At 33.8% G+C, this 27,090-nt stretch overlaps 2 protein-coding genes and 1 pseudogene across 3 annotated transcripts in view; 1 reads left to right on the top strand and 2 right to left on the bottom strand.

The window, feature by feature from the left end:
- The window catches only part of LOC309657009 (phosphatidylinositide phosphatase SAC2 pseudogene), a 139,878-nt pseudogene that overhangs the window by 73,274 nt on the left and 39,514 nt on the right, over positions 1-27,090 (bottom strand). The gene's annotated exons all lie outside the window — the stretch shown is intronic.
- On the bottom strand, positions 9,184-25,837 carry CETN3 (centrin 3). Its single transcript, XM_082458318.1, has 5 exons — positions 25,701-25,837; positions 23,736-23,871; positions 22,015-22,129; positions 16,016-16,207; positions 9,184-10,637 (listed from the first exon to the last, which is right to left on the bottom strand). Exons 1-5 carry the CDS (start codon positions 25,715-25,717, stop codon positions 10,594-10,596), a joined length of 504 nt encoding a protein of 167 aa, XP_082314444.1. The 5' UTR covers positions 25,718-25,837; the 3' UTR covers positions 9,184-10,593.
- Positions 25,761-27,090, top strand: part of POLR3G (RNA polymerase III subunit G) — a 100,175-nt gene continuing 98,845 nt past the window's right edge. Inside the window, exon 1 of the mRNA XM_082458269.1 lies at positions 25,761-25,840. The gene's annotated coding sequence lies outside the window, so the exon portion shown is untranslated. The remainder of the gene's footprint in view (positions 25,841-27,090) is intronic.

The raw sequence follows: 27,090 nt of genomic DNA, 5'->3' as shown, positions 1-27,090 counted from the left end.
TCAGTAGTCAACATTACCAGCAGCTGGAGGAAAGCTTCAGTCCTTGAAGGGCCAATCTGAACAGTGCAACACAGCATCTACTACAGTCTTTATCTTTCAGGTTAAAAACTTTCCTCAGTTAATTAGTGATCTTTGGTTTTTCATATTTAAGAGTGAGGTACTAAAACGTTGCCTGAAAGCTCTAAGTTCATGTTAGCACTTGTCAACTGTGAGCTTTACTGTACTGTGTTTGGGCCGGTCATTCCATTGGATTCCCCAGATGTCTTTTCTCTTGACTGGTCAGATTTCATAAAGAAGCATCTTCAGCCTAGACTGGACTGTGAACACTCTGCGCACCAAGTGGGAAAAGAGAAATGAGAGAAAGGGTCTTGATATTCAGTACGCAAATGCTCAATTAATCACTTTGTTTTCAGCAAGTTACTTACCCCTCCCCTACCTCTTCCTGGTACATCTTAATCCAAAGAGTTTTGTGGGATTTTTTCTTTTTTTAACCCAGTCCAGAAACTAAACCAGAAGATTGGGGAAGGGAATTTGCCTGGCTGTGAAACTGGGAACTTAACTGCTTAAAGAGGCTTTCAACCATTCTTCCTATTTTTAGCCCCACCTTCAATCGCATTTCCAGAGGTAACTGGAGAAGCCAATTCCTGAACCTTTTGGATATTCTGCAATGTGAAAGCTTCTCAGCTTTTCCCACTGTCAGCGAAGAATTTGGCTTTCTGGGTCTGCTGAGTCAGTACCATTCATTCATCTGCTTTCCAGCTTCCAGAAATTCGCTATTTCTTCCTCTTCCAATCTCTCTGTCCTTGTTGGTGTACGCCTTTTCAAAAATACCTATTTATTGTCATTTTAGGAAGCAAAAGTATATTTGTCTACTTAATCTCTGACTTACATATTCTCTTTTTCTTTCCTCTTTCTCACATACACACTTTTAAAATAGGTAGAATATTCTCCTGGTTCTAAAGAAAATGTCTTTTTTACACATCTCTCAGCTACCCAGGTGCCTCTTTTGCCTCCAATCCCAAGCAGGTAATCACTTGTATTAATCCTTTGTGTATCCTTCAAGAGTTTATGAATATAAAAGGAAATATGAATATGTATTCTTATTCTTTCCTTTTTAGACAAAAGGTAGCTTAAGACTGTTCTGCATCTTGCAGTTTTCATTTAATATTGCCTAAAACTCTTTGCATATCAGTGTAGAGCTTTCTCATTCTCTTTAACAGCTGTGTAGTATTCTATTTATCCAACCTCCTATCAAGGGACATTTATTTCCAATTTTTGCTATAATAAACCTATGAATAACCTTAAACATAAATAATTTTGCATGTGCACAAGTATATCCACAGGCTAAGTTCCAAGAAACATGCTGCTGGACCAAGCAGTGTCTATCATTTATAGGGCTGATAGATGTTATCCATTGGTGGTTGTACCAATTTTTAATCCCAGCAGTGGAAGAATGTCTAGTTTATTTATTTATCACCCCCCAACACACACACCTTCTAGTGTTTAACAGAGTATATTACAAAAATAACTGAATAGGTGAAAATGGTATCTCACAGTACTTTAACTTGGCATTTCTTTTAGTATGAGTAAAACTTTTCACATGTCTGAAACACATTTTCACCTCATTTTGCTTGAGTTGCATTCAATTCTTCATAATGTAGAGTTAAAACTTTTCTTTGGGGAGAAAAATGGTGTATGTGTGTGTGTGTGTGTGTGTCTGTAAACAGAAATTCAAAGGCATCCTTAAAACACTGTTGAGTCAAATGTATTATTATGGTATGAACAAAAAATATCTCTTGCTACAACTAAAACACCAGGTGCTGGTATTTCCTAGGGACAATGGAAATTATCCAAATACTTTATCTAGAGCAAGGCATTTCTCGTACAGAAAAACATATCTAGTCAGAAGGTACACTAACTCAAATTATGAGTTCACTAGTCTTGGTTGAGAAATATGCTTGGAAAGATGATTAGTCCATATCTGGAATACCTTAAAATCAACTGTGGTATTGTGGAGAAAATCCTGGGGTTAGAATCAGAAGGCACAGTATATTACATTAGTCAGGTGATGTAATCATTCTCAGCCTCAGTTTCCTGATCTGAAAAATGGAGATAGTAATATCTGCCCCACAGAATTTGTAAACTGTTCATCACTGAAAACCATTAATGTAAATTACTTCTAATCAGTAAACTCAGGAAGGAGGTAGTAACATGAGTCATGTAAAAAACACCTAGAATATAGAAACAGAATTACTTGAACCATAAAAAAAATTAAGGAATATTAAGAAATATTAGTATAAACAAATAGAATAGTACCTGATGCTAAGAAAGCATGTATAATCTGAAGGCACAAAAGAGAATGTCTTCACTAGAAATGAGGCAAAAAGATTTACCAATTTTGTGATTACACAACTTACCCATTTTATGATTATAAATATTATAGTATAAATTAAAATGCTCCATAAAAACTATAAGCCTTTACATCACAGACAAAAGCCAGTAGAGTAGGGAATAAAATATACTGAATTGGCAAAATTTAGAAACGTGTTTTGTGAAAAAGATTTTTCTCTGTTTTATGTAGGTCATCCTATATATAATTTTAAATACAAATTATTCTCAAATAAAGACTGAATTTATATTTTCATTTTATAATTATTTACTAAAAGAAGTTTGTTAAATCAAGAAAACCTCATCTTATTTCCCTATTTTTATATTTTAATTTTTACATATAATGTAAAAATAAAATTATGAGAAATATTCATATGGAATATAAAAGCATTTTTTCAAATGTGTGTATACCTCAAAAAAAAAAACTAATGTCATGTAACTGTCAGTGAAATGCATGTTCTTCCTCAGATTCAATTTTTTAGTTGCAGTAATAGGTCCCCCTGGTGGAAGTTGAAAGTATATTTTGTCCTATTTTTCTCTCTCCAAATACTATTCTAATTTGAACAGATTAAGTACATTTATATTCTTCCTTGAAGAAATGCATCGAGAAAGGTTTAAGCGAAGAACTGGTTGATTAAAATAAGTTAGAAGGCCTGTGAATTAATTGTCAATTGCACCACATGTAAATTTGTTCTTAACACATTCATAATTACAAGAATCAAAATCCCTCCCCCTAAAAAGAACATCCTCAAAACATAAGATTTAGTTAATAGAGATTAACAAAGTTGAATATGTAACAAGATGAAGCTTTAAAAAATCAGACCCATAGATTACAAGAATCTAGCTAATGACTCCTCTTATTGGTCTACAGCTATTAATGTATACAAGGCAAATGGCTCCCTAGAGACAAAAGTGCAATCACTGTTCACTGAAAACTCACAAGAATACTACCAAATTGAGGTACCAAGAGTTATTACACTTCTCACTTTTAGGTTACATGGGATGATACCCTAAGTGATACAAAATGGGAAAAATAAGTGTGCCAACTTCTTCTGTGCATGAATGAAACAAGTTTTTGAAATGAAACCAGAACCAGGTGTTCCCATTCAATCCCATCAGTGGATTCCCACCCAGTCACCTTAGAACAGTATGGAACTAAGATTTCATTCTGTGCTCTTTTGAAAACTGAGGTCAAGCAAAGTCAGTCTCAGGACAAAAACAGAAATTTGGATGATATTGTTTTCCACACCCTAGGGGTCCTGGAGATCCCAGAACATCCAAGATCAGATTGTAAATGCACAAGCCAATAACTACTGAGCAGTCCTTGCCATCAGTGTTTCTCGGCTACCCATCCTTTTCCGACAACTCCTTCCAGCTTCTCCCACACCACTCCTAAATCTCTGGCTTCCTTGAGGCTTAGGAACCCCTGAGCAGCTATTGATATGGTTAGCAGCTATTGAATTGGGCATTCCTCAGTGCCCAATTTATCAGAATCCTGAGCCATGTTTTAAAATACTGGGCCATACATTACAGCAATCCTAATTTCTTTTAATTTCATGTTTCTAGACTTTCTTTAGAAAGTAGTATATGGGGTATGTCACTGGGCAAACAATGAGTCTGTGAATTACTTTGCACTTTGGAAACTTCTACATCAACACAGTAAGTCAGAGTCTAAATCAAGCTTATATTTTTTTTACCTCTTAGCCCTCACCTTTTACCTTGGTCTGGATTCCTGGAACAAATGTCTTGATTATGTAGGAACAGGTTAACTACTCTGTAGATTAACAACACTAAGGTATAGCAGGAATCCAGTATTTTCCCTCCCCTATAGTCTAGGAGTTGGGGCCATGTACTGGAGAATAAGGGGCTGCTGTAGGTTCTCACCCCCACTTCAACCAGAGATGCTTCTCAGTTAACTCAGCACTTCTCCAATCCCAGGGAGACAAAAGGAAGAAGGAGAGACTAAAAGGGGTAAAAAGCAGCTATTTATGATGGGGAGATAAGCCTCGTCCCAGGTGTCTGCTAGCCAGTTAATTTGAAAACTCTTTCAAGTTAACACTGAATAACTGAAGTTGACTCTGATTTGTCTCTTCTTCCTTCCATCTGGTTTATAATCTATTACTGCTCATTAAATAATCTTACTGTATTTGTGCTGGAGACGTTTGCTATAAATTTTTCTTTGGAAAAAGATGAGATATAAATTATCAATAAAATAGAAACAACTCTTTAAGGAAAAAAATTTGCCTTTTCTATCTCTTTTTCACATGAATTAGAAATGAAGAAATGAATACCCTTTAGAAATGAAGACCCTAATAGCTGCTAGGAATTAAGATTAGCTTTTTACAATAATGCTTTTAATATCTTTTGATCATAATAACTTACGTAGAAATATAAACTGTTATGATTTTAAGCTTATTTCAACCAAATGGAAATAATTAACATTATTATTGTTTTGACCAAATGTAAACAGTATATGATTTATATAATTCTCTACTTTGAGATACCCCAGGTTCCCTAAGAATATACTTCCTTCAAATGGACTGAACACTGTGCCTGCTCATGCTTATGAACATTCCAAAGAAGAAACTAATGTGGGTTTAAAATTTTCCTCTAAGCAATCTCCTAGCTACCTGGGTCTGGGTATACCTGAGAGTCCCTTAGGGGCCTTGGAGATCCCAGAATTTCCAGGATCACACTATAGAACTGTAAGTCACCTGGGCCCATAGATCAATAATTCCAACCAAAGTACACGCCTAATTATATAAAAATTCGTATTTTAATAAAATTTGCAATTCACAAAACATTTTCACAAGTATAATCTGATTTAATTTTTCCCAAAACCAAATAAGTTAGTTACAACAGATATTACATTTTCTAGTTTTAAAAAATCTTTCCTAGCTATTTTTTTCTTTTAATCTTTGCTATAGCAGTGAAAATAGCCAATTAGATTTGAACACAGTTTCCTTTCGTAAAGAAAATCTTTAGAATCTATATCTTGCTGCTTTTCTTTCTATGAGGGAGTTATTTTGTTTTTATTGCCAATGCTGAAAAACATCACACCATCTCTTAGGACTTAGGTTAGCAATAATCCTCTCTCAGCAGGATTGGTATAGAAAAAGTCTCCTGGAAAGTTTAGTTTTGGCCAACTATTCCAGATTTAATTGAATATGTTTATCTTAATAGAAAATGAAAAAGAAAAATGTAGATTTTGCTTAAAGTATGGTTAAGTTTACCAGCTTGGCAAGGATTTTAAATGCCTGAATTTTCAACATAAGCAAAATGCATGTTTTCTAAGGAAAGACTGCTCCTCAGTAAGCCAAACACAAATCATTAATCTGCTGCGAAATTTAAGGAGGTCATCCATGATAGGAAATATGATTTGGACATATTTTAACCATTTAGCATTTAGCCGATGTATGCTGAATGCTATTTACTCTAAAGAGACATCCATTAGGAGTACGCTTGTATCAATGAGTCAACAGAATTTATGTTCTACAACAGTACACGTTTCCTAGCTGTCAGGCTTACACAGACCTTTTGGAAGACCTTGGGGGCAGACAGTCTATGATGATGCCACACGGAGAAAATAATTGCTCTTTTCAGAGAACACAGTGGTATGTTGGACAAATGTTACAATCATATTAAAATTAGAAATATTGGACTCCAGAAGTCTATTAAGTATCCCTGATTTCTTTTATTATGGAATAAAGAAAACCCATTTAAAAATATTTTTAATTAAGTATAAAATGGAAGTAACCCTGCTGATCTTTGATTCTATAAAATGTCAGTAATCTTCCCAAAATTATCATACAATGAAAAAATACTTTACATATTCTCAGAACAGCACAAGACATACAGCTTTCCCAAGTTCTAAAGAAAAAGACAACTTGGATTTTTGTAGACAATTAGATAATACTATTATAATTACACTCAATATTTACAGTACAACTCACAAAGGTAACTCTAACGTAAATATCTCAGAAAAAACAGAGACTTGATTTCACTAGTTTTAGATTGTATTTGGCAATCTTTTGTAGAGTCTTAGATGAAGTTTTCAATGAATGCTGTAAATGTAGAATGACATATGACAACACAGAATCAGGATATGTAGGCAAATTACCTATTTCAATTGAATGGGTAAGCCTAGGCTGTTTAATCAAGATCTCCAAGACCCAACTAAGCTGCCATCCAGATGACTGCCACATTTCATCCCAAGAATTTCTCTTTGCAACCCAAATCCTAAACAAGTCATCAGTCTACCATTAAAATAACCTTTACTGACCCTCTTCTCTGACCACTGAGACCGACAAGAGCTTTGCTTTAGACTATCAGGTCCATAAACCTTCCTCCTCTCCAGCTAGATGCCTCAAAGATCTTCCCACACATCCTTTTACCAAATATACTCCTAAGCCCAAGGTTCCTTCCATTTCCTACCAAGAATTTAAAGAGTTCTTTCTTCATTCAAACAGCCCCTAAAATAAAATCTTCTCCACAAAGGGTAAGTGGAAAAAATGTTTTCTCAAAATGAAAATATTTTATGACTACTCAATAATATGCACTTTATCAATAAGCATTTGCTTAATATTGTATTGATTATTTTTTTCCCAAACATCTACTTTTTCAATGTATTGACTCCATGATTTTAGAAACAGTCTATCTAAGCTTATTAGCTTCCAGAGGACTGGCACCAAATGTTAACTCACATGGAATAACACATAATACAACAAATGCCGTGCTAGATTATGCATAAATGTTTAATGCTTTTGCTGCTGAGCCTCTGAATTCCAGATTCTATCTCTTAGTTTTGTAGTTTTAAAAGTCTGATCCTTTACACCTTGAGATAGTTTATAAAAGTCACTGTAAGGAGATAATACAATCTAGTGGCTATGAGTGGGCCATGGAGTCAGAAGACTTAGGATCAAATTCCAATTCCTATTCCTACTACCTTGAACAAGTTACTTAAGCCTAAGCTTTGGTTTTCTTGTGTGTAAAATAAAGACAACCCAACAGTATCTACCTCAGGTTACTGAGATTAAAATATATAATGTATGTAAATAACTATGTGTGCCTGGAACACAGCAGCACTTAAGTTACTAAATTTTTAAAGACATTTCCTTTATAAAACTTAGCTGAAGAATGGATAGAATATTCATGTGGAAAAAACTACTTCTATAATTTCATGTAAATACAAAGGAAACAGGTTGAAAGAATCTCTAAAATAACAATGGTTACTATCCCAGAGATCAGGTGACAGTTATGTCCTAGTCTGCCCAGGCTAGTTCTGAATTACACCTGTTGTGCCAAGATAAATAATAGTCTCCCCTAAGCTCCTTCACTCTCAAGTAACCCGGTTTAGATCATAAAATATATGGTCAATTGTGTTGGTCATTACACTTTTTTTCCCCACAGCTCCAAACCACTATTCTGTATTCAAATGTGTAACAGTAGGGTTAGGACTGTGTAAACTACATTTCCCCTTTGCCAGCTGAATTTTTTTAAGCTCCACTAAAAAGAGGATGGTTCCATCCTCCAGCTTTTTCTCGAGATTCCCCAAACCAGCCTCATCATTCCCCATCAACATTAGCACCACCTACCAGTACCCCCTTCCTCAACCATCTCAGAGTCCCTGCTCCATAGGACCTCTCCTCCCAGCTTCTAGTTTCCAGTAACTACAACTTTTACCCTCAGCTATCCCAGGGTTCCTTTCCTGATTTTTTTTTTTTTTTTTTTTTTTTTGGTTCTCCAGCACCAATTTAACCTATTTCCTATATTACACTCTGTTAAAATATCCAGTTGTGCTCCTCTTGATGTCTGAGGTCTAACTGAAACTGATACTATTCAGAGGAATGGGAGTGGAGCTGGCAGTTAAAAAAAAAAGAATTTTCACTTTTACTTTATATATTACCTTTATATATATATTACTTATGTAATTTGTTTAACTTCATATTTTAAGTGATTTTTTGAAACTCTTTTGCCTTCTTCACATTGGTCTTCAGAACATTAGAAATTATCTTTAGTGTAGAACACATCACTAGCAATTCCCAAGAGAATTTACATCCAGAGATTAGCATCAGACAGATGGTTTAGGGAGTTGAGGAAATTAGCAACTCAATTGGATCGTCTAACTCATCATGGTGTTTGCTAATGCAAGACCATTAACACTGGCGCATCAACTAAATTTGAAAGTCTTCCATTAGAAGTGCTGTATGAATTTCCTGCAATAAACGATTAAATAAGCCTAGTGCAGTACCCACACCACATATTAAGTGCATAACAAATATGTTTTTGATTTCCTCCCCATCCCAACTACCTACCGCCAGACTCTAATCTAGGAGCTGTTAAGAGGTACATAACTTAAAGTAGGCTTTGTTGGTTTATATGTAAGACAAGATCTTAGCTGACAAATCCCAAACTATCAAAGCTTACCAGGATACCAGAACAGCAGATGCAGTAGGTAAGTTTAGCAAGAAAGTTATTTTCTTACATCATGAAATGCCATTGCATAATAAATATAACTATAATGGTAAATGACTAATACCCACCTCCACTTCCTTCTTGTTTAAAGCAAATTCACTCCTTTCTTCTTATTGCCGCCTCTACTAGCCAATTTTACAAGCCTCTGACTCTACAGTTATTAACACTGGAAAAAACTTGAAAATAATTCATATCCTTCTGTAGGAGAAAGCTTTCACAAACATAAAGAACTGAAGTGAGCACTCTTCCCTCAACCCACAGTAAGAAGAAACAAAATGCTGGCATCCCAAGGAGTAACCATTTATATTAAGAATAAAGAAGTTATCTCTGTAAGTGACAAAAAGTACCTTAGGTTATTTATTCCAATAAAGTGGTAGAAGACTAGCAAGCCTAGATACGTTTGTGTTTTATTCTTCATTTTCTTTATTCTTCAATTTCCTGGAAATCAACATATTTTGTGATTGAGATATAGAAGGCAAATTCATCAGTAAACGTGATACAATTTTTTAAATTTCACAGTCTATTTGTTGCCCTGGATATTGGTATTACTGTGAACACTGATTTCATATTCAAAACTGAATTTTAATATGGTGAACAATTAACTTGCTTTCTAGATAACTATCTGAAATATCACCACCATTACATTATTCTCTACTGATTTTTTGGTTAAATTTCTAGTGGATAACTCTTTCTGTAATATTCTAGGAGGCTCACAACATTTAAAGTGCCTCAAATTATTACTATGACCTATCTTCCCTAACCATGTGTTTCCCCCTAACATACACTTCTACAAGGAAGAAGAACCCACCAATATCTGGAAAATCTGTCTCCACTGTTTCCTGGTGAATCACAGAACGTTCCTTTATACAGCTAAAACAGAGCCTTAAATGATTTCTGTGGCTTAGTTTCCTATTTTCATCACTGTGACGTTTAATTGAGTGATAATTATCTTAACAGATCAAAATTCCAAAATTTAAATCTTTCACTTTGTCAAGAAGTTAGATGATTCAAACTATATTCAATTAGTTTAAGAAAGAAATATCCAGATTTAACTGTCATAACTTAAGATACCAAAAGCGTTACAGAACATAATATTGAATACATGAGGATAAATGAGTCTATATGCACAATACTTTTTCCCTCCAAACTGAAAGACATGACTCATGAAAAAGGAATTATGCCTATACTGAGTCATTTTGTACTGAAACATCAAATGTCAAACTTGTAATGGAAAAATGTGCTCTTCTATTGCAATTTATATTTCAATTTTCGTTTCTGAAAACAACCGTGTAAAGAGAAAAGATTTAAGAAAGATACTCTTGAGGGTTAGCAGACATTTGGAATCAAAATAAACAGAAAATTTACCAAATTTTAAAATACTAAAAAATAAACATTTTATTAAGGAAAGTCTGAAAAACATGTGCACCAAAACAAAAGTGACTACTAATGCTAAATAAAAAACCTTCAAAAAATGTGTACCACGATTCAATTTTTTAAACTTTATATATAAAAACTATATTATAAATACAAAGCTAAACTATTAGAGTACTAACAATACTGTTCATATAAAGAAACTTAACAGTAGTAAAATATGAATACATAAGATGCTTATTTTTGGTCCTTTTGGAAAAAAGAACTAAGTTGTTTTCTTTTTTTAAACACAGCTTCAGGCACAAAAATAGAATATAAGATGATAACTGCAACATTCTTAGTGTTTATCCTTGTAATTCTTTAAATGTCACCAGTCATAATAGCAATGAATTCCTCTTGATTTACTGTGGTAAGAAAGAAAATGTAAGTCAGAAATACAAATTTTTTTCAGAGAACACTATTACTATTTTACTAAGTATCTTTAAATTTTATATTATACAAAATTCTTAATAAACCAAGACATAGCTTTTTGCTTTTACTTCTTTGCTAGGAAGTTGAATACGTTAATTAAATTGAACTTCATGAATACAAAAATACATAAAATATAATAAACAATATAAATTAACATTCTATAATATTAGTTAGGAAAAAGACAAAATGGTATATGTTAAAAAAATCCATCATAATAATATTTATACACACTTAATAAAATAGTTTTAAAAACTTAAAATTTTATATTTCTTAGATAGTTAAACTCTCTTGATAATCATTATTGTACTAGTTCATTTAGCAAACCCTTTCTTAATAAATAAGCTTAAATATATCACACATGTAAGTTAGAATTCTGAAGGATAAAAATATATTAGAATTAGAAAAAACGTCAAATCATTGTTTTTTGGAACTTTTATATATTTAAAAGCCTATGTTAAAGAAAAACTAAATGAAACATAGTTAAAGAAAAAAATACTGCAAAAAATAAGCTATAAGGAGTTAAGAGGAATGAGCCGTCCAGGAGCTGATAAAGAACCTTGAATTCATGCATTCAATATGAAACATCTACAAGACACTATGATAGACACAGTAGAAAAGAATACAAAACCTGTAATACAAAACTGAAAATACTTTCAGTGATTTTATAAATTGTAGTACTGATCTTTAACCTTTGCAGTTAAATGAATACATTTCAGTATCTTATGAAAGCTATGACCCCTCTCGTCCTAGTTAAAAAAAAAAAAATCCAAATATATAAAAATTTTAAACAATTTCATCAATATGTACCTTCATTTAAGAACCCCTGATTTAGAAAAATCTAGAGTGAGGCATCTAGACCAAAACAGGAAACAAGGGTATATTTTTAAGAAAAACAACATAAGGAAAGCAGCCTTGGAATGATCTGACTACACATTATTTTAACAGCATAATAGAGCCATGATTAAAATATTCAAAATCTGAAAAGTACTTATGTTTTGTTACTTAAAGATCTAAAACTTTTTTCCCTCAATTTGTAAAATCTCAATACTCAAATTTCAAATTAAGCTTCATATAGTTCTAAAACAAAGCAACTCAATATTTATATTCTTTATATGTAAACACTTTAAAGCACTGTAGCATTTCAAAAGTATTTTAAACTATTCCATAATTTCATACCTAAAAACAAAATACTTAAGTCCAAAAAAGTGAACCTAAAAGCTGAAGGGAAGAAAGTGGCTAAGGAATTTAAACTAGCTCCTTTATCGTCAGTGAGACTTTCAGACAATTAGGAGAATCTGTGATGCCTTTATACATTCGGTTTTATAACCTTCTCTATCAATCGTATCTTATATCAAGTTCCTTGATGTAAGGAACACAATGCCTACCTTAAAATAGGCATTTGATAAAATATATATTGAATCAAACATATATGACACTTCATTTTTTTCTACACCGCCTTTTTAAACAAAATTTTCATAAATCAATCATTTCATAGGGTAAATCTTACTACATGTCATTAAAATAAAAAATTTTAGAGAAATTAAGTACCTTAGAGACCATCTGGCTTTGAGGGGAAAAAACAAATTTTAATATCTGAAGTGCCAGTTGAATATTTTACTAACACACTGTTTCCCATAATAGTATACAATTTTAAAAACCCCATAAACATAGAAACCTAATTAATATTTTACTTTAAAGCACAAGAGGCAATACAGTGTTATGGTTAAAAGCATATTCTTTGTCATTATGGAGGTATGAGTTTAAGTCTGGCTCTGCCATGTATTAGCTTTGTAATAACCTTGGACAGGTTATTAAACTCTCAGAGCTAGTTTCCTCATCTATATATATGCATGTATCCTATGCATAAATGGGTATAACACTGTATTCACTTCACAAAAGCTATTATGTAAATTAAGCGACATAATCCACAATGTAACATGCTAAGCACAGAATCTAACATATATAAAGTACTAAACAAATGTTAACATTCATCATAATTATTTAGAAGATGGTCCACTTTGGTTTTTTAAATGTTGCTTCCACTTTTCCAAAATGATTTACTGTATTTTATTTTATATATCTTGGGAGGGATTCTTTCTATATCATTACCACAGCTGTATTTATATTTTGTATTATGTCTTCTTTTCCTTTAATTCCTCATTCACCATGTTTATTATTCTATATATACAATAAAAAAAAAAAAATTTTCATTGCTCTCAAATACTGAAGTGTGAAAAATTCGTAAAAACAGAACAATCACTGAAGTCCAAAAAAGGAAGCGAAGTATTATGATCTTTACCAGTTTAACATATACAAAGAAAGCAGGTTAGTTATATCTAAGAAAAACTCTGCCTACAGTCCAAAAAAAAAAAAAAAAACAGATTACGTGATCAGATTAATAAATTATTATAAAATCTAACTTCCCACTTTTTCAAAAATGGGCAGATTTTCAGATAGCTACGGAGACCCAATATAAATTAAGGCAATAACCCAAAGCCACACTAAACAGATTAGGGTTGGAGTTCTCATTGTTTCTGAATATGAAAATGCCTTTAAATAATAATTTTCTGGACTTGCCACAATAACAGCTATCCTTAGTGTATCTCGTTTGAGAAGTAGATAATGTCAAATAGCTATATAAACTCTGCAATCAATCTCAATAGCATTTAAATATAACCGAAAAAAGCAGTATATGTATGCATGTGCAATACTATTATTCATATGGTCTACAGACAATATTTGATGCATACATGAACTCCCAGACCCTGCACAATACCTCAGAAGGCCTCCACCCCTAGATACCCACATCTCAGATTGGAAACTACTGGATTAGACTATTTTAATATGATAAGACCACCCTCCTATCCCCCCCCAAAAAAGACAAGTCTTAACAATAAAAGATTATGTGTCAGGTGTATTTTATTTGTAATCAATCACTTGGAAAAAAGAAATAAAAAGTGTTATTTGCCTGTTATTTTATTTGTAATCAGTCACTTGGAAAAAAGAAAAAAAAAGTGTTATTTGCCTGTTAGTCATGTGAATAAATGACAGTAGGATGCCCAAGCAACAGTTGTACAGTGACTGAAAGTGGAATAATGCAAGCAGTGAGGACCGAAGAAATGTTTTAAGGATGCACTAAAATAAATCTCCCAGCAATGGAGCACAGGTGTGAACTCAAACTCAAAAGCAGCAGGTAGAGCAGTCTAGCAAGGGATGCAAGAAATGGACACATTTTCTAAGAAAAGTTTCACATGATGTTTGAATTTAAGAACAGGTTACTAACTGGTATTTTATTCTAATGTCAAATGAAGCTAATAACTAAAACCTAACTTGCATGAGCCTAGTACAGGAAAAAGAAACTGTTTATAACTCTGGTCGTTTGACACGTAAGTAGCTGGAGTATGAAAAAGACATACCAAGATTCTCTCTACCACTGAAGAGAGTACCTTTACATAAAGGAACTCATTTAAAGCTAATTTAGGGTAATAATCAACAGCTAGGGAAGACACAAACATTTTTTAACTATGAAGACAGCGGATTATAAATCCAAATATTAGAATTATAGCTTAAGAAGTCCTTTAAGTCTTCTCAAGTTTTAATCATCTCTGTTTTAAAATATAACTAACTATATCGATACCCTTCAAAGAGCTAGTACTAAAAATAGAAAAGTTGTATAATGCTCAAATAATAGTCACATAAATATAATGAGAAAGCATAATAATGCGCAATTCTAATGGACAATCTGAGCTCATAACTATTTGCTACTGTCTTATCTCCTTATTGAAGCATGCCAGTATTTCCAAGATTATATATATATATATATTTATGTAAAAATGAATAGTTGGTACTATAGCAACATGTATCTATTGTAACGCACACTCCTGCTCGCTGCTTAAGTCAACAAACGTCAGAGTACTCATCATGTCCAAGAAAATGCAGGAGAATATAAAGATGAAGAAGAAAAAGGAAAACAAGTTTACATTTAATGCTAGGCACCTTCAATTATCTTCATTTAATACTCACAACCATCCGGAAAGGTATTACCATTCTGATTTTTATAAATAGGAAAACTGAGACTCAGACAATGTTAAAAACTTGCACAAAATTACAGAGCTACTAAGTAACTGGTAGAGATTCAATTCGAATCCAGGTCTGTATGATTTCAAAGCCTCAGGCCCTTCACACTATATGATTCCAAACTACTCTTCAATGGCTCACAATATAACTGGAGTGACACACATGTATATAACTAACAGAAGGCAGTGTACAAAAGGTCAAAATAGTTTATTTCTCTAAATGTTATGGGCCCTTAATGGAAATCTCATAATTTATAAACAGAGACCACTGAGGGAGGCTTTTGAGAAAAAGATGGAGTTTAAAACGAACCTGAGAGAACAACTAACATTTTAGCAAACAGCAATTGGCAATTAGAGCATTCTAGGATTAAAGAATAGCATGATGAAAGGCACAGCATAAAAAGATAGGACAGAGTATATTTTGTCAAAGTATGTATACTATATGGGAGGTGAGGGTTAAAGTAGAAAGTAGAAGAATACAGTGGGAAATAAAACTAGATAATTATGGTACGACAGATCATAGAAGACTTTGGACTTTACTCCATAGGCACTGAAGAATCACTGTAAGTGTTTGAACAGGAAAATGATATCACCAAACCTGCATTTTAGGAAAAGAATGCTGCTAGAACAAATTAGGAAGAGAAAAGAGGCTTATAGGCATAGAGGGCAATTAGGAGGCTACAAGAGACTGTAAAGTCAGTGAGAGCAGGGACAACATCAGCCTCTTTCATTGGGTAGCACCAGTCAGCACACAGAACACGGTACCCAGCAGGCATTCAAGGAAATAATGAACAAAGCTATGATAACATTCCTACAAAGAAACTAGGGCCTGAATTAGGACAGTAGCAGTAAACAAAGAAATAAAACAGATTAAAACTATCTGGAGGGTAGACTCAACAGAACTTAGACGTGCACGTAGGTTGAGGAAGAAGACATTAAAGGCTGAAATTTTACTGAGTGGCTGAAATTTTGGAGATATTTCACCTCAAAGAAAAGTAAAGCAGTTTCTTGAAGTGTGGAAGCTCATACTATAATCTGTACAGTTGGTTTTAAAGGTCTGCTTCATTCTAAACTGAGTATGTGAAATACTTATGCAAAAATCCCATTATAGGATGAAAAACATTTACACTAAATAGATAGCTTGCAAAGGGTCTTGAAAATCATTCGGTTTTAGAAAAAATTACTATATGTGTACAGTAGGAATATTTGGAATGTATGTTTTACTCAAAACTTACTTTCTCCATCACCATCTTTATCAAATTCTTCTATCATAGCCCGAAGTTCTTCATCACTCATGTTTTCACCCAATTCTCTGGCAACACGTCGCAAATTCCTCAGGCTTATTTTACCTGAATCATCATCATCAAATAGTTTAAATGCCTTCAATATTTCTTCATGTGGATCTCTTTCCAATATCCAGTCTGTCACTATAGTTAAAAAAACATGAAAAGTAAACCTTCATAGTCTCAAAGGCATTCATTTGTGAAATCAACTAATTATTAGATGAGAATTAAAGCTATGAGTCTGTCAACATTTAGTGTGACAATAAAAATGCCAAAGTCCAAAAACCCAAAGAGATAAACAGAAAATTAGAAAAACCAAATCCATATTTTAGAATTTAACCTTTACATTATCAACAATTTATCCCATTATAAGAATAAGTATAACTATATCACACAGAAGCAAAATTTTGAAAACTACATTTATACCATATTTATTTAAGGTTTACTATTATCAAGAATTGTACTAGGCTCCACTGACATCAAGCACACAAGTCTAGGAGTTTGTAACCTAGTTGTAGAGATGATATACCAACAAAACAATTAAAACCAACTAGATAAAAGTTGTTTGTTGGCTAAACTTAATAGTAATACTGATTGTTCTTCAAATTTAATACAACTTAAAAAGAAACAAAAAACCCCTGACAAATTTATAAAATTAACTGCCACCATTGATACAGATACAGTCTCAGACAGTAGATGAAAATTCCACTCATATCCTCATGATTTAAAAGAACCTCTTGGTTTCTCAAAAGTAGTTATTAAAAGGATTGAATCTGATTGTAGTAAGAAAAAAAAAAGGTCTGAAAAGGAGATCTCTCTAAAGTCAAATCCATTTTGTTCATCAAGATAATAACTATCAGACAACTAAGTTAAAATTAAATGTGAGTAATTTCAGGCCTCAATAGTAATAATTATTTTAAAATACTAAATGTAATAATATATAATAATAGAGTCAACTTAATATTTTTCAATATAACCACAGTCTTTAATCAATAGCCACAATAACAGAAAATTTTAAATCTGTGGTATAAAATTTTTTAAGTTACTAGATAAAATTCTGAAAATATCAAAGGAAATATCTCTGAAGTAATTCTACATGCTAGTCTACCACTACAACAAGACGTATTTATGACCTTCACTGTCCCATTAAAAATAACTCAATCCTGTTGAGGTTTACAGAATCACTAAAAATTTGCAAATGCTTATAGATGGAAAATACTGGAATATTTAATGCATCCAAAAGAAAAATACAATTCAAGTCCCCCACAAATAGTTGTTTTGCTGCTGTTTTCATATTTGGTTGAAGAAGCTTTAGAATAAGCACCTATTCAAGCTAATGTTAAATCATCTATACATATATTCAATAGTTTTCTTTTATCCATTAATTTTATACAAAAAGTCTTCCAAGTAACTAATTGAAGTATATTACTATAAGTATGCAAATCATCAAAGCTCATAAATATTCAGTTAAAAAGGAGTTGGCATATATACAGCCATAACACCAAAATAAAATACCACACTTAACTCTATGGCTCATACTCAACTTATTTTGAATTTAGTCCCAACAAAAAAGCAGGACAAGGAAAAAAAAGTGTTAAGAAATTTTCTTCACCAATTAAATAATTTACATGACAGGTGAACCAAAAAAGCAGCTTGCTGAAAATATTAATGTATTTAAAGAAGCAACAGGGTGATGTGGGGAACAGATGGGGCTCCAAGATGTATAAATTCCTATCCCACTGGTGCTTTAATTGTGTTAGTTACTTCAGACTTATGTGTCTATATAATCTTTTATCAATACTTTGTCTTAGAATGCAACTTTTCTTTGGAACTATAAATACCCATCATTCTGGACAGCTAAAACATTGTAACTTTATGGTGACTATCCTCCAGGCCTGCATCTTCTATTCTTATTCTACAAAGTAGAATTATAAGAAATATATTTATTTTTCAATGAAAATAAATCGACTGACATACAAGCAGTAAAGATGGGTTCAATCTATTTCACAAATTTCTGTCCATGTAACTCAATTTTCAAATGATTTAATTATACTCTCAGAAATGTACTTACTCAAAATACTTAGGCTTTATACATTATAACAATCACTTAATAAAGCAAATTCAAAAACATCACATTAAAACTTTAAACCCTATCAGTTACTTATATCCTAGAGTACTGAGGTTACCACCTTTTTTACTCTTGAATGTACCCCTTTTCTTTTTATTCTCACCACCCTCAGCATAAAAAGTCTATTACAGTTATCCCTCAGTTTCCATGGTATCCATGGGGGATTGGTTCCAGGACTCCCCTCAGATACCAAAATCTGGGACGGATAGCATTTGCATATAATCTATGTACATCCTCCTGTATACTTTAAATCATCTCTAGATTACTTATAATACCTAATATAATGTAAATGCTATGTAAATAGTTGTAAATATGATGTAAATGCTATGTAAATAATTGCCAGGCACACAGCAAATTCAAGTTTAGCTCCTTGGAACTTTCTGGAATTTTTTTTTCCTAATATTTTCAATCCGCAGTTCGTTGAATCCACAGAAGCAGAACCCAGGGATAGAGAGGGCCAACTGTATCTTCTGCCTGCAATCTCTTCCCTCCAACACATCTTTAATAATCTCAACAGTTACCTCTCTAAAACATATTATCTCCTCTTCTTTAAAAACTGACATAGATCCTCTGACTAAAGTCCAAACTCTGTGTTATGCAAGACTTTACCTAGCTAGCCCAGTCCTACCTTTCCAGTTATTTCCCTATCCTCTAGAGCAGGAGACTAACTGAAGTTTTCTGAACATGCTATATGTCTACTATTACTCCTTGTTGTTGCTGTTTTCTCTGCTTAGAATGCCTTTCTATACCCCTCCCACAATTTTCCCCTTGTGATGAAATCCTATTCCTGTTCCCAAAGCCTAAATTAAAAATCCCCTCTGCAAAGTCTTCAATTGCTCTAGATCAGGAATTGACAAACTTTCCTGCCAAAGACCAGACAGTAAATATTTTAGGCTTTTTTTGGGGGGGGGCCGGGGGAGCATAAGGTCTCTATCTCAACCACTCACTCTGTCATGGTACCACAAAAGCAGCATAAAAGAATGGATGTGGCAGGGACTTCCCTGGTGGGGCAGTGGTTAAGAACCCACCTGCCAATGCAGGGGACACAGGTTCGAGCCCTGGTCCGGGAAAGATCCCACATGCCACGGAGCAACTAAGCCCATGCACCACAACTACTGAAGCCCGCGTGCCTAGAGCCCATGTTCTGCAACAAGGGAAGCCACCGCAAAGAGTAGCTCCCGCTTGCCACACCTAGAGAAAACCCGCACGCAGCAATGAAGACCCAACACAGTCCAAAATAAATAAATAAATAAATAAAAATTTTAAAAAAAAGAATGGATGTGGCAGCATACAGGCAACAGCTGAATTTGGCCCAAGGGCTGCAGTATGCCACTACTGCCCTATACAAAATTATAATTTACCACAGAGTATCATAGCTTGTTATCACCCGCATTTAAACTGTAAGCTCCTTGAAAGAAGAAACTCTTAGTAACTTCTGATTAATTCCCTTCCCTCACCCCAGCATAGTACTGAATGCCAAAAAAGTCAGCAAATGTTTGCTAAGCAAAACAAAAAAATATATAATATTCTATTCTAAATAGGCAATGAAATAATAAATAGTACATGCCAAAAATAGACGAGTACAAATAGCTGACTTATCTTGGTCTTACTTTAAAGCAGCAATTCCTAAAACACCTGTAACTCACTAGCCCCAGGCTGTCTAAATTCTAAACTTACATTAAGTATGTTTTAATACGTTTTTCTAGCATTGGGAAGAATATGAAGTGCCAAACTTTATCTAGCAATACCTGTAAATATCTGTGGAACAATATCCTTAAACAGTAATAGATAGTAGATAAAAGTAAGATTCAAATATTCTGATTTAGAGTTATTTGTCCCAAACTATAAAACATATATTCATCTGTGGCCAGTTACTATTTAAAAATGATCAAAAAATGGGGAAAGTAATAGTTTTTGATTATTTGATTCTCAAACAGTAATAAAATTTTATTTTACAGTTGATATTCTCAATAGGTAACCTTAGGATAGTTAAAGTATGTACTAAGCCTGCCAAATGGTTGATCTTTGAAAGTCAGGCTGAAGTTTACTCATGACCATTTATTCTAGAAGGAACCCAGTATTTCTGTTCTGTTAAAAACATAGAAGAGATGCAGGGTTAGGAAAGGCGGAGATTACATGGGACTCTGGCTTCAACTGCTAATAAAATCAAAATTTTAAAACTGTATTCACCTAAGATGAAATAATGTGTTTTGTAAAATTATTAGAGGCAAATAGTGCTTAAAATAACCTACAACTACAGGAAAAAGGTAATGAGAAAAATATAAATACATGGAGCAGAATACTTTTTATGTTCCAGTGATATACATATTTTCCAGCCATTGAAACAAAGACTAATTTTTGAAGTAATAATAACAACAAATACTTAATAGAACTTACTACATACTAGGCCTTTTTCTAAATACTTTACATATTTTTAGCTTAGTTATTTCTCCTAAGAACCCTATAAGATAACACAACTATCCCCATTTTATAGCTGAAAATGAGGCACAGAGAAGTAAAATGACCAAGTTACACAGCTAGTAAGTGGCAAAACCAAGATCTAAACCCAGGTAACCTGGTTCCAAAATGTCCATGCTAAACCACTACACCATACCAAATGTGCCTGAATTATAGCTCTTTCCTAGTAGTATCATTTCTACTGTATCCTGATCCTTGTTTCTATAAACAATCTAAGTTGAAACTTGAACTAAGATCATAAACCCCAGAAAGCTTCAATACTGGGAAAAAAAAGATGGCTCTCTACCTCTTCTCAAGTAAATAATTCTACGAACTAGAGAAAAAAAAAAAAAAGAATATGCTCTCCAAAGGGACACGCTGCCTCTCTAAATAGTCATCTATTAGTTCATAAATTGGGGATCTTCTGTGCAGTGGTTTTTTTTGTCTTTTAGATTTATTTGTTCTTTAATTTCTTTTTTCTTTGCTTTTGGTTTGAATTTTCAGATTTAAAAGAAATTACTAATGATATGAATCTATTTTTTCCACAAGTACTAACTGCCATTTCTTTTCATTTCTCATATTACTTCTTGTTGAATATTTATAATAAAGGGTTTGTGTGTATGTCTGTGTGTAACTGAATTTTCCTAGATTTTAAAAATATCTAAAAATAACTAAATAATATGCTGATATTATAACCCAGTGGGTTGTTCTAAAATGTTTTCTCCTGCTCCCAGTCTGCTAAGTGCCTCCCTTACTACAATCTTCTCCCCAGCAGCAACTTTAAAGAGATGACTTTATTCATTGAGATCAAGGTCATCCAGAGTAGGAAGCCCCTCATAAGCTTTGTCAACCTGAAGGCATGCACTTCATCTACAGCTAAAGATACCAACTGCTACCAATTTCCTCTCCTTCCACTTTGCCAACAAAAATCACATACTAGGATGATCCTGGGAAATATTTTCCAAACAAAAATATACCAAATTTTATCTTTTACTGTGAGAAAATAATTTTTTGATCACTCTTTTACTTTTATCACATAATATAGGTACATATTACATGGAAAGACATCTTCCCGGGAGAAGCTACACAATAGTTCCTTGGTTAAAATCTTCAGAACAAAAGACAAAAAGATAAATCCCATTTACAGTGAAGCTATAAATCTTATTTTTTCTTTGAAAATTAGCAAAAAAAAAAAGTACCAAAAAAACTCCAAAATAAGATCCACATTACACAGCAATGTTCAATAGCAAAATTCCATAACCCAGAGACTTCTAAAAATATTGATAGTAACCAGATAATTTCCTAACAAACTGCTGATTACAAAGACTATTGTAAAATAGTCTTTACAATATTGTAAAATACACACCAACTTCATTAAAATCTTCAAAGGTGATTTTCCCTGTGGCTTCTCTGTCATAATCTTTAAGAATCTTCAGTACATCAGCTTTTTTTACATCAAACCCCAAGGCTCTCATTGCCACCTTTTGGATTAAAAGGGAAAAGCAAATTATAAACATATTTTACAAAAGAAGTGAATTCCAATTCTTAAATAAGTTTTTACTACTTAAAAGATGACAACACATCAATAAAACACACACTCTTTTGCATGTTTTATGTCTCTAAAATAACAGTGATAGTTCTTCATTACTGAAATTAAATGGCAATTTTTTTCATTTATATATCCCTTTTTTAATGACAAACTAATCAATGAGTGTTTATAGAATACATTCTACAATGTACTGACTTTAGTGCACAGATAATTTTAATAAGTTATTTTTTCTCAAAGGATTAACAAACAAATCCAAAAAAAGGCACAGCATAAATATTAAAAAGTTATACAATAGAAGAGATTAAAAAAATTATAATAAGAATTTTCATCAGACTCGACATGATTAGTTACCAAGTAAGTGGTCTAAGAACCTGACCTTAGAGAAAGAAGAGATCTAGTTACTAGTAACAAGGAAGGAGAGATGTTACTGGTTAAAGAAGTCTTATTTGGAGAGATTCGAGTTGTTCTTCGAATCGTATATGGATGAAGTAGAGTAGAAGGGCATTTAGAAAAGAATGACTAGTATTAAAACACACACAGAAATAAAGAATAGTCTTGAAGGCAATGAACAAAGCAGTTTACCTTACCTGAATGGGAAAAGATCAGGCAAAAGAAAGCAGCTAGCAAATGAGAAAAGTAGGTGGTAGTAAAAGTGTGGAGGGCATTCAATACAAATGAAAAAAATCTGAACTTTATCCAGGGTACAATGAGGAGCCACTAAGGGTTTATGAGCAATGAATAATATGATGAAAGAATTTTAGAAAGACGAATCTAATGATAGTGTACAGGAAATGGAGAAACCATTTAGGAAGTTCCAGATATAAAATAAGATCCCAAACCAAGATAATAAGAATAGCAACAAATGGAAGAGACATTATAAAGGAAGAATGGATTGAAGCTGGGTAACTAAAAGAAACAGTGAAAAAGTGAGCTAAAGAGATACAAAAATACTATCTTTCTCATTGTGCTGAGTTTAAGACCCAAACTACCTTAAACATCAATTTCCCCTTGGCTCTTTATAAATAATTCTAAAACTTAAAATTGACATTTTTTCCCCATTAGCATTGTGTCAACATCAGACATCACTTATATTGTTTGCACCAGAGAAAATAGGTTGAGACTGTTAATAACATGTTCAAATTAAAAAACAAATAACACTCCCTCAATCTGAAAAATGAATGGATCACCAAAAAAACAAAACCAAAACAAAACAAAACACAGTGGGAAGAGGAATATAGTTAGAACTGTTTAAAACCTACAGTTTCAAATTTTTTAAGTATGTGAGTGGAAAATAAGCTCCTCCATAGGAATATATTTTTACAGTTAAAATACTATTCATTTTACCATGTGAAAAGGAGTTTCTAAAAAGGTATGTTTTGAGTACTATTCAATTTTATAATAGCACTCAATGGTAAATGCTTAAAATGGTTTCATATTTCCAAAACCAGTTTAATTAAAACACTTTAAAATATATTTTTAATCAACTGTCAAAAATGCAAATCATTTTAACAGAAAAAGATATATTTTAAGTATATTACCTTTAATTCATGATAATCTATTGCTTCATCTTTGTCTGTGTCAAAAAGTTCAAAAGCATCTTTAATTTCTTGTTTCTGTTCTTCAGAGAGTTCTCTTCTTTTTTTCCTCTTTGTTTTGTCAACTACAAGCTCATTTCTATGAAATGATAAGAAAAAAGTCTATTTAGTCCACTTTAATCCTATTCTCCTAGGCTTCTAAATAATAAAATTCCAAAAATGCAATAAAAATTAGCCAATGAATAATCTTCTAAATTTCGAAAAAGGAAGTATTTTGTAAAAATATAAAGAAATTTTCCCTACGTGAGTCAAAGCCCTGCTCATTTTATAGTCTAGGCTGCTATAAATGTGTACTTCCTAAACTGAAAAGTGTTACAGGTTATTAAAAGAAATGAGGACCTAGCTTTCCCTCTTCCTAGCTTTGTATTTATTCCCACTAATATTACTGTGGAAGAAACAAGAACTGTGAATAAGAAACACTAGTTTTATATCAGAAACCCCAACAAAAAACAAAGCAACCGTAGTCCCATCATTCTACAATATAGACTGTTAAAAAAAAAAAAAAATTCAATTCACAACTGATGATCACTATAGATTAGGTTTACTTTTATAGTGCTTATAATTATCAAAATCATTGCAAAAAACATCTAATTCATCAATTAACTTACAAACTATTTTGGCATTGTGGGTTAAAAATGTTTTTAGATTACACATTTTTAACAGTTTGGCACTTCTTTGTAATTTCTCCCATTAATATTAACAAATCAGCCAAAATAATGAACCTAAGCATACCATGAATACTAAACACCAAAAAAAGTACATAATATTTGTGCTAATTCTATATAATAATGTGAAGAGTCAATAGTCTTGTAAATCTCACTTAACATATACATCTAGACTTAATTTCTCATAAACTCTGAAAAAACTTTAAGAAAGTAATTTACTGTAAAAGCCAGAAATGTCTTCCTTAAGAGGTGTCGATCTAAGTGTTCCAAATTTTCAAATGGGGCTACAAAACTTGTATAAGAACAAGTTTTGAAACGGAAGAATTCTATAAATTTAAAAAATGTAAAACCCAGTGGACTTCATTTGCATTTGAAGTTGTTTTGTTCTCTGAAATCTACCCCCAAAAAGGCAAGAGACGACTAAAAATGACCAAAAGAGGTATGACAAAGCTGAGGAAGTTATTTCACAAGAGACCTGACTTCACACAAACTTGCAGCTCCCGGGGGTCATTCTCTTCCCAAGATTCTGAAGGGACAAGTTCGCAACCCACCAACAACAGCTGACCCCATCCAAGAATACCACGATTATCCCTTATTAGAACTCAGTACCTTTTTAGTGTGACCTAACTACATAGACACTTTTAAGGTAAAACTTCTAGCTGGGGTTGGGGGCGGAGGCAACAAACCGTGCGTTAGAGGTTGGAACTGAAGGAAAGGTAAAGAAGCTTAAGACATTTCGGAAATCTAAGAGATTACCAACTATAATCACTAAAATGTGTCTCCGATTATACCGTAAAGCATGGCCGCAGGAGAAGAGCGAGGAGTGGGTTTTGTGTTATTTCCAAAATTTATGGGTAAGTATGTTAGCAGGAGGTCAGCGGGCTGGAAGCCGCTGACAAGGAACTGAAACAAGGGATGCTCCAAGGCCTGGTTTCCCGCAAACACCACGCATAGAAACCTCGCGATATTTCACTGCCTCCTCGAGACTAAGACAGCCCACCTTCTTGGCGGTGCAAAGCCCAACGCCCTGACAGAAATGACCACCTCAGCAGAAGTGTGCGGAGCTCACCAGAGCCTCCAGGGTGAGGGGTCCGGGCCCGGGAAGATTGGCCAAAGATCTCTCCTCTCGTCCCAAACTGCATTCCCTTCCTCGCCTCGGCCCCAAGCTGCCTCCCTTCCACACACAGCCGCCCTGGGGCCCGCGGCGGAGTGTGGAGAGCATTGCCGCCTGCTCATTACCGACCTCAGAGCTAAACTCATGTTCTCTTCGGACAGAGACGTTCCTCTCGAGAACGATTTTAACCCCTACCCAAGGCAGCACGACTTCCACAAGCCGTTCAACAGACACCAACGACCTCCGCGGCCTCAAGCACCTCCCACAAGGTAGACACGTCTGAGCTGGATTGGTTGAAATCGCTAATGTCCTGCCCATTGAGGCGAAAGCGTCACTAGTCCTCTGCTCTCATTGGGCATATTTCGCGTCAATCAAAGAGATCTCCCTGCCGGCCTCCCCCGCTACGCCTCCGGCCCTTTAGATTGGCCTATTGCTTTTCCCCCCTAATCCTTTGCGAAGCGCGGATCTGAGTGTTTGTTTGGCTTTTCGGTCGGAAGGTGGCTGAGCTACGCCTCAGGGGGAGAAGGCCTGCGGCTTGTGGGCCAGTGTCTGGAGACGGGGCGGGAAGGGAAGGGAAGAGAGACGCCGCAGGCTGTCCTCTGGCTAGAAGGAGGGCGTGGCTTACGAACGCAGTCTGCGAAATTTGACTGCCTTGTGTTCTACATTTTTGGATGGTTTAAGTACATGGGTAGTTCGTTTAAAACGCAGATTTAAATATCCCTCATTTTGATTCTAGTAGGTGTGAATCTGCGTTGTTTTTTTTTTTCCTTACAAACGCCAAGTGATTCTGAGGCAGGTGCTATGGATTATACTTTGATAAGCACTGGGTTGAATTATTAGGCAATTTACGGGGGAGCTGTACCTAAAGGGCCATTTGCTCCCCTCTTCCTCCTTTGAACGTTTCTGTCCTTATTTTCAAGGTCTGTAAGCTGCTTATACACATGATGTTACCTTCACTTACCTAACCAAGTCTCTTGAAGCTCACTTGGGTATTTAATATCTTTACCTGTTCATCTCTCCTACTAATCTTGAAGGCCAGGATTATACCTTTCATTTAACGCTATTCCTAGATGCTCAATATTTATTGAGCATTTGTTGCACTGAATGGAATCTTGCTGTGAAAACTCATAAAGTACTGAGCTAAACTGAAAATCTCATAAAGGAATGAAATTGTCTGAGGGTAGGTGTCGAGCCGGGGAAGGAGGAAGATATATAAACCCTGTGGTATAAATATAAAGGGATACATGTACAGGTTTAGAGAAGGGAGAGAACATAGCAGGGTAGAAGAAAGACTTCTTGAAGGAGATGACATATATGTTAGGCCTAGAAGGATGAGCTAAATTTGGTTAAGTAAAGATGGTATGATGGAATAAAGCTAAATAAAAATTAATATTTACAGGCTAGCCCCCCAAAAAAACAAAAGTAGAAAACTTCAAAGTGTCTTTATAAATTATCTTTGAGTCTAAAAGGACAGTAAAATTGTAATTACATACTTGAACATAATGACAATGAAAAAACT

Source organism: Balaenoptera physalus (assembly GCF_965194825.1).
Source record: "Balaenoptera physalus genome assembly, chromosome: 3".
NCBI lineage: Eukaryota > Metazoa > Chordata > Mammalia > Artiodactyla > Balaenopteridae > Balaenoptera > Balaenoptera physalus.
This window is presented reverse-complemented; position numbering and strand designations above follow the sequence as displayed.

Coding starts and splice junctions, on each gene's coding strand:
- CETN3 (XM_082458318.1), bottom strand. Junction 22,130..23,735: donor TAGATTATCATGAATTAAAG/GTAATATACTTA, acceptor TTAATCCAAAAG/GTGGCAATGAGAGCCTTGGG. Junction 16,208..22,014: donor TGAAGATTTTAATGAAGTTG/GTGTGTATTTTA, acceptor TTTTAACTATAG/TGACAGACTGGATATTGGAA.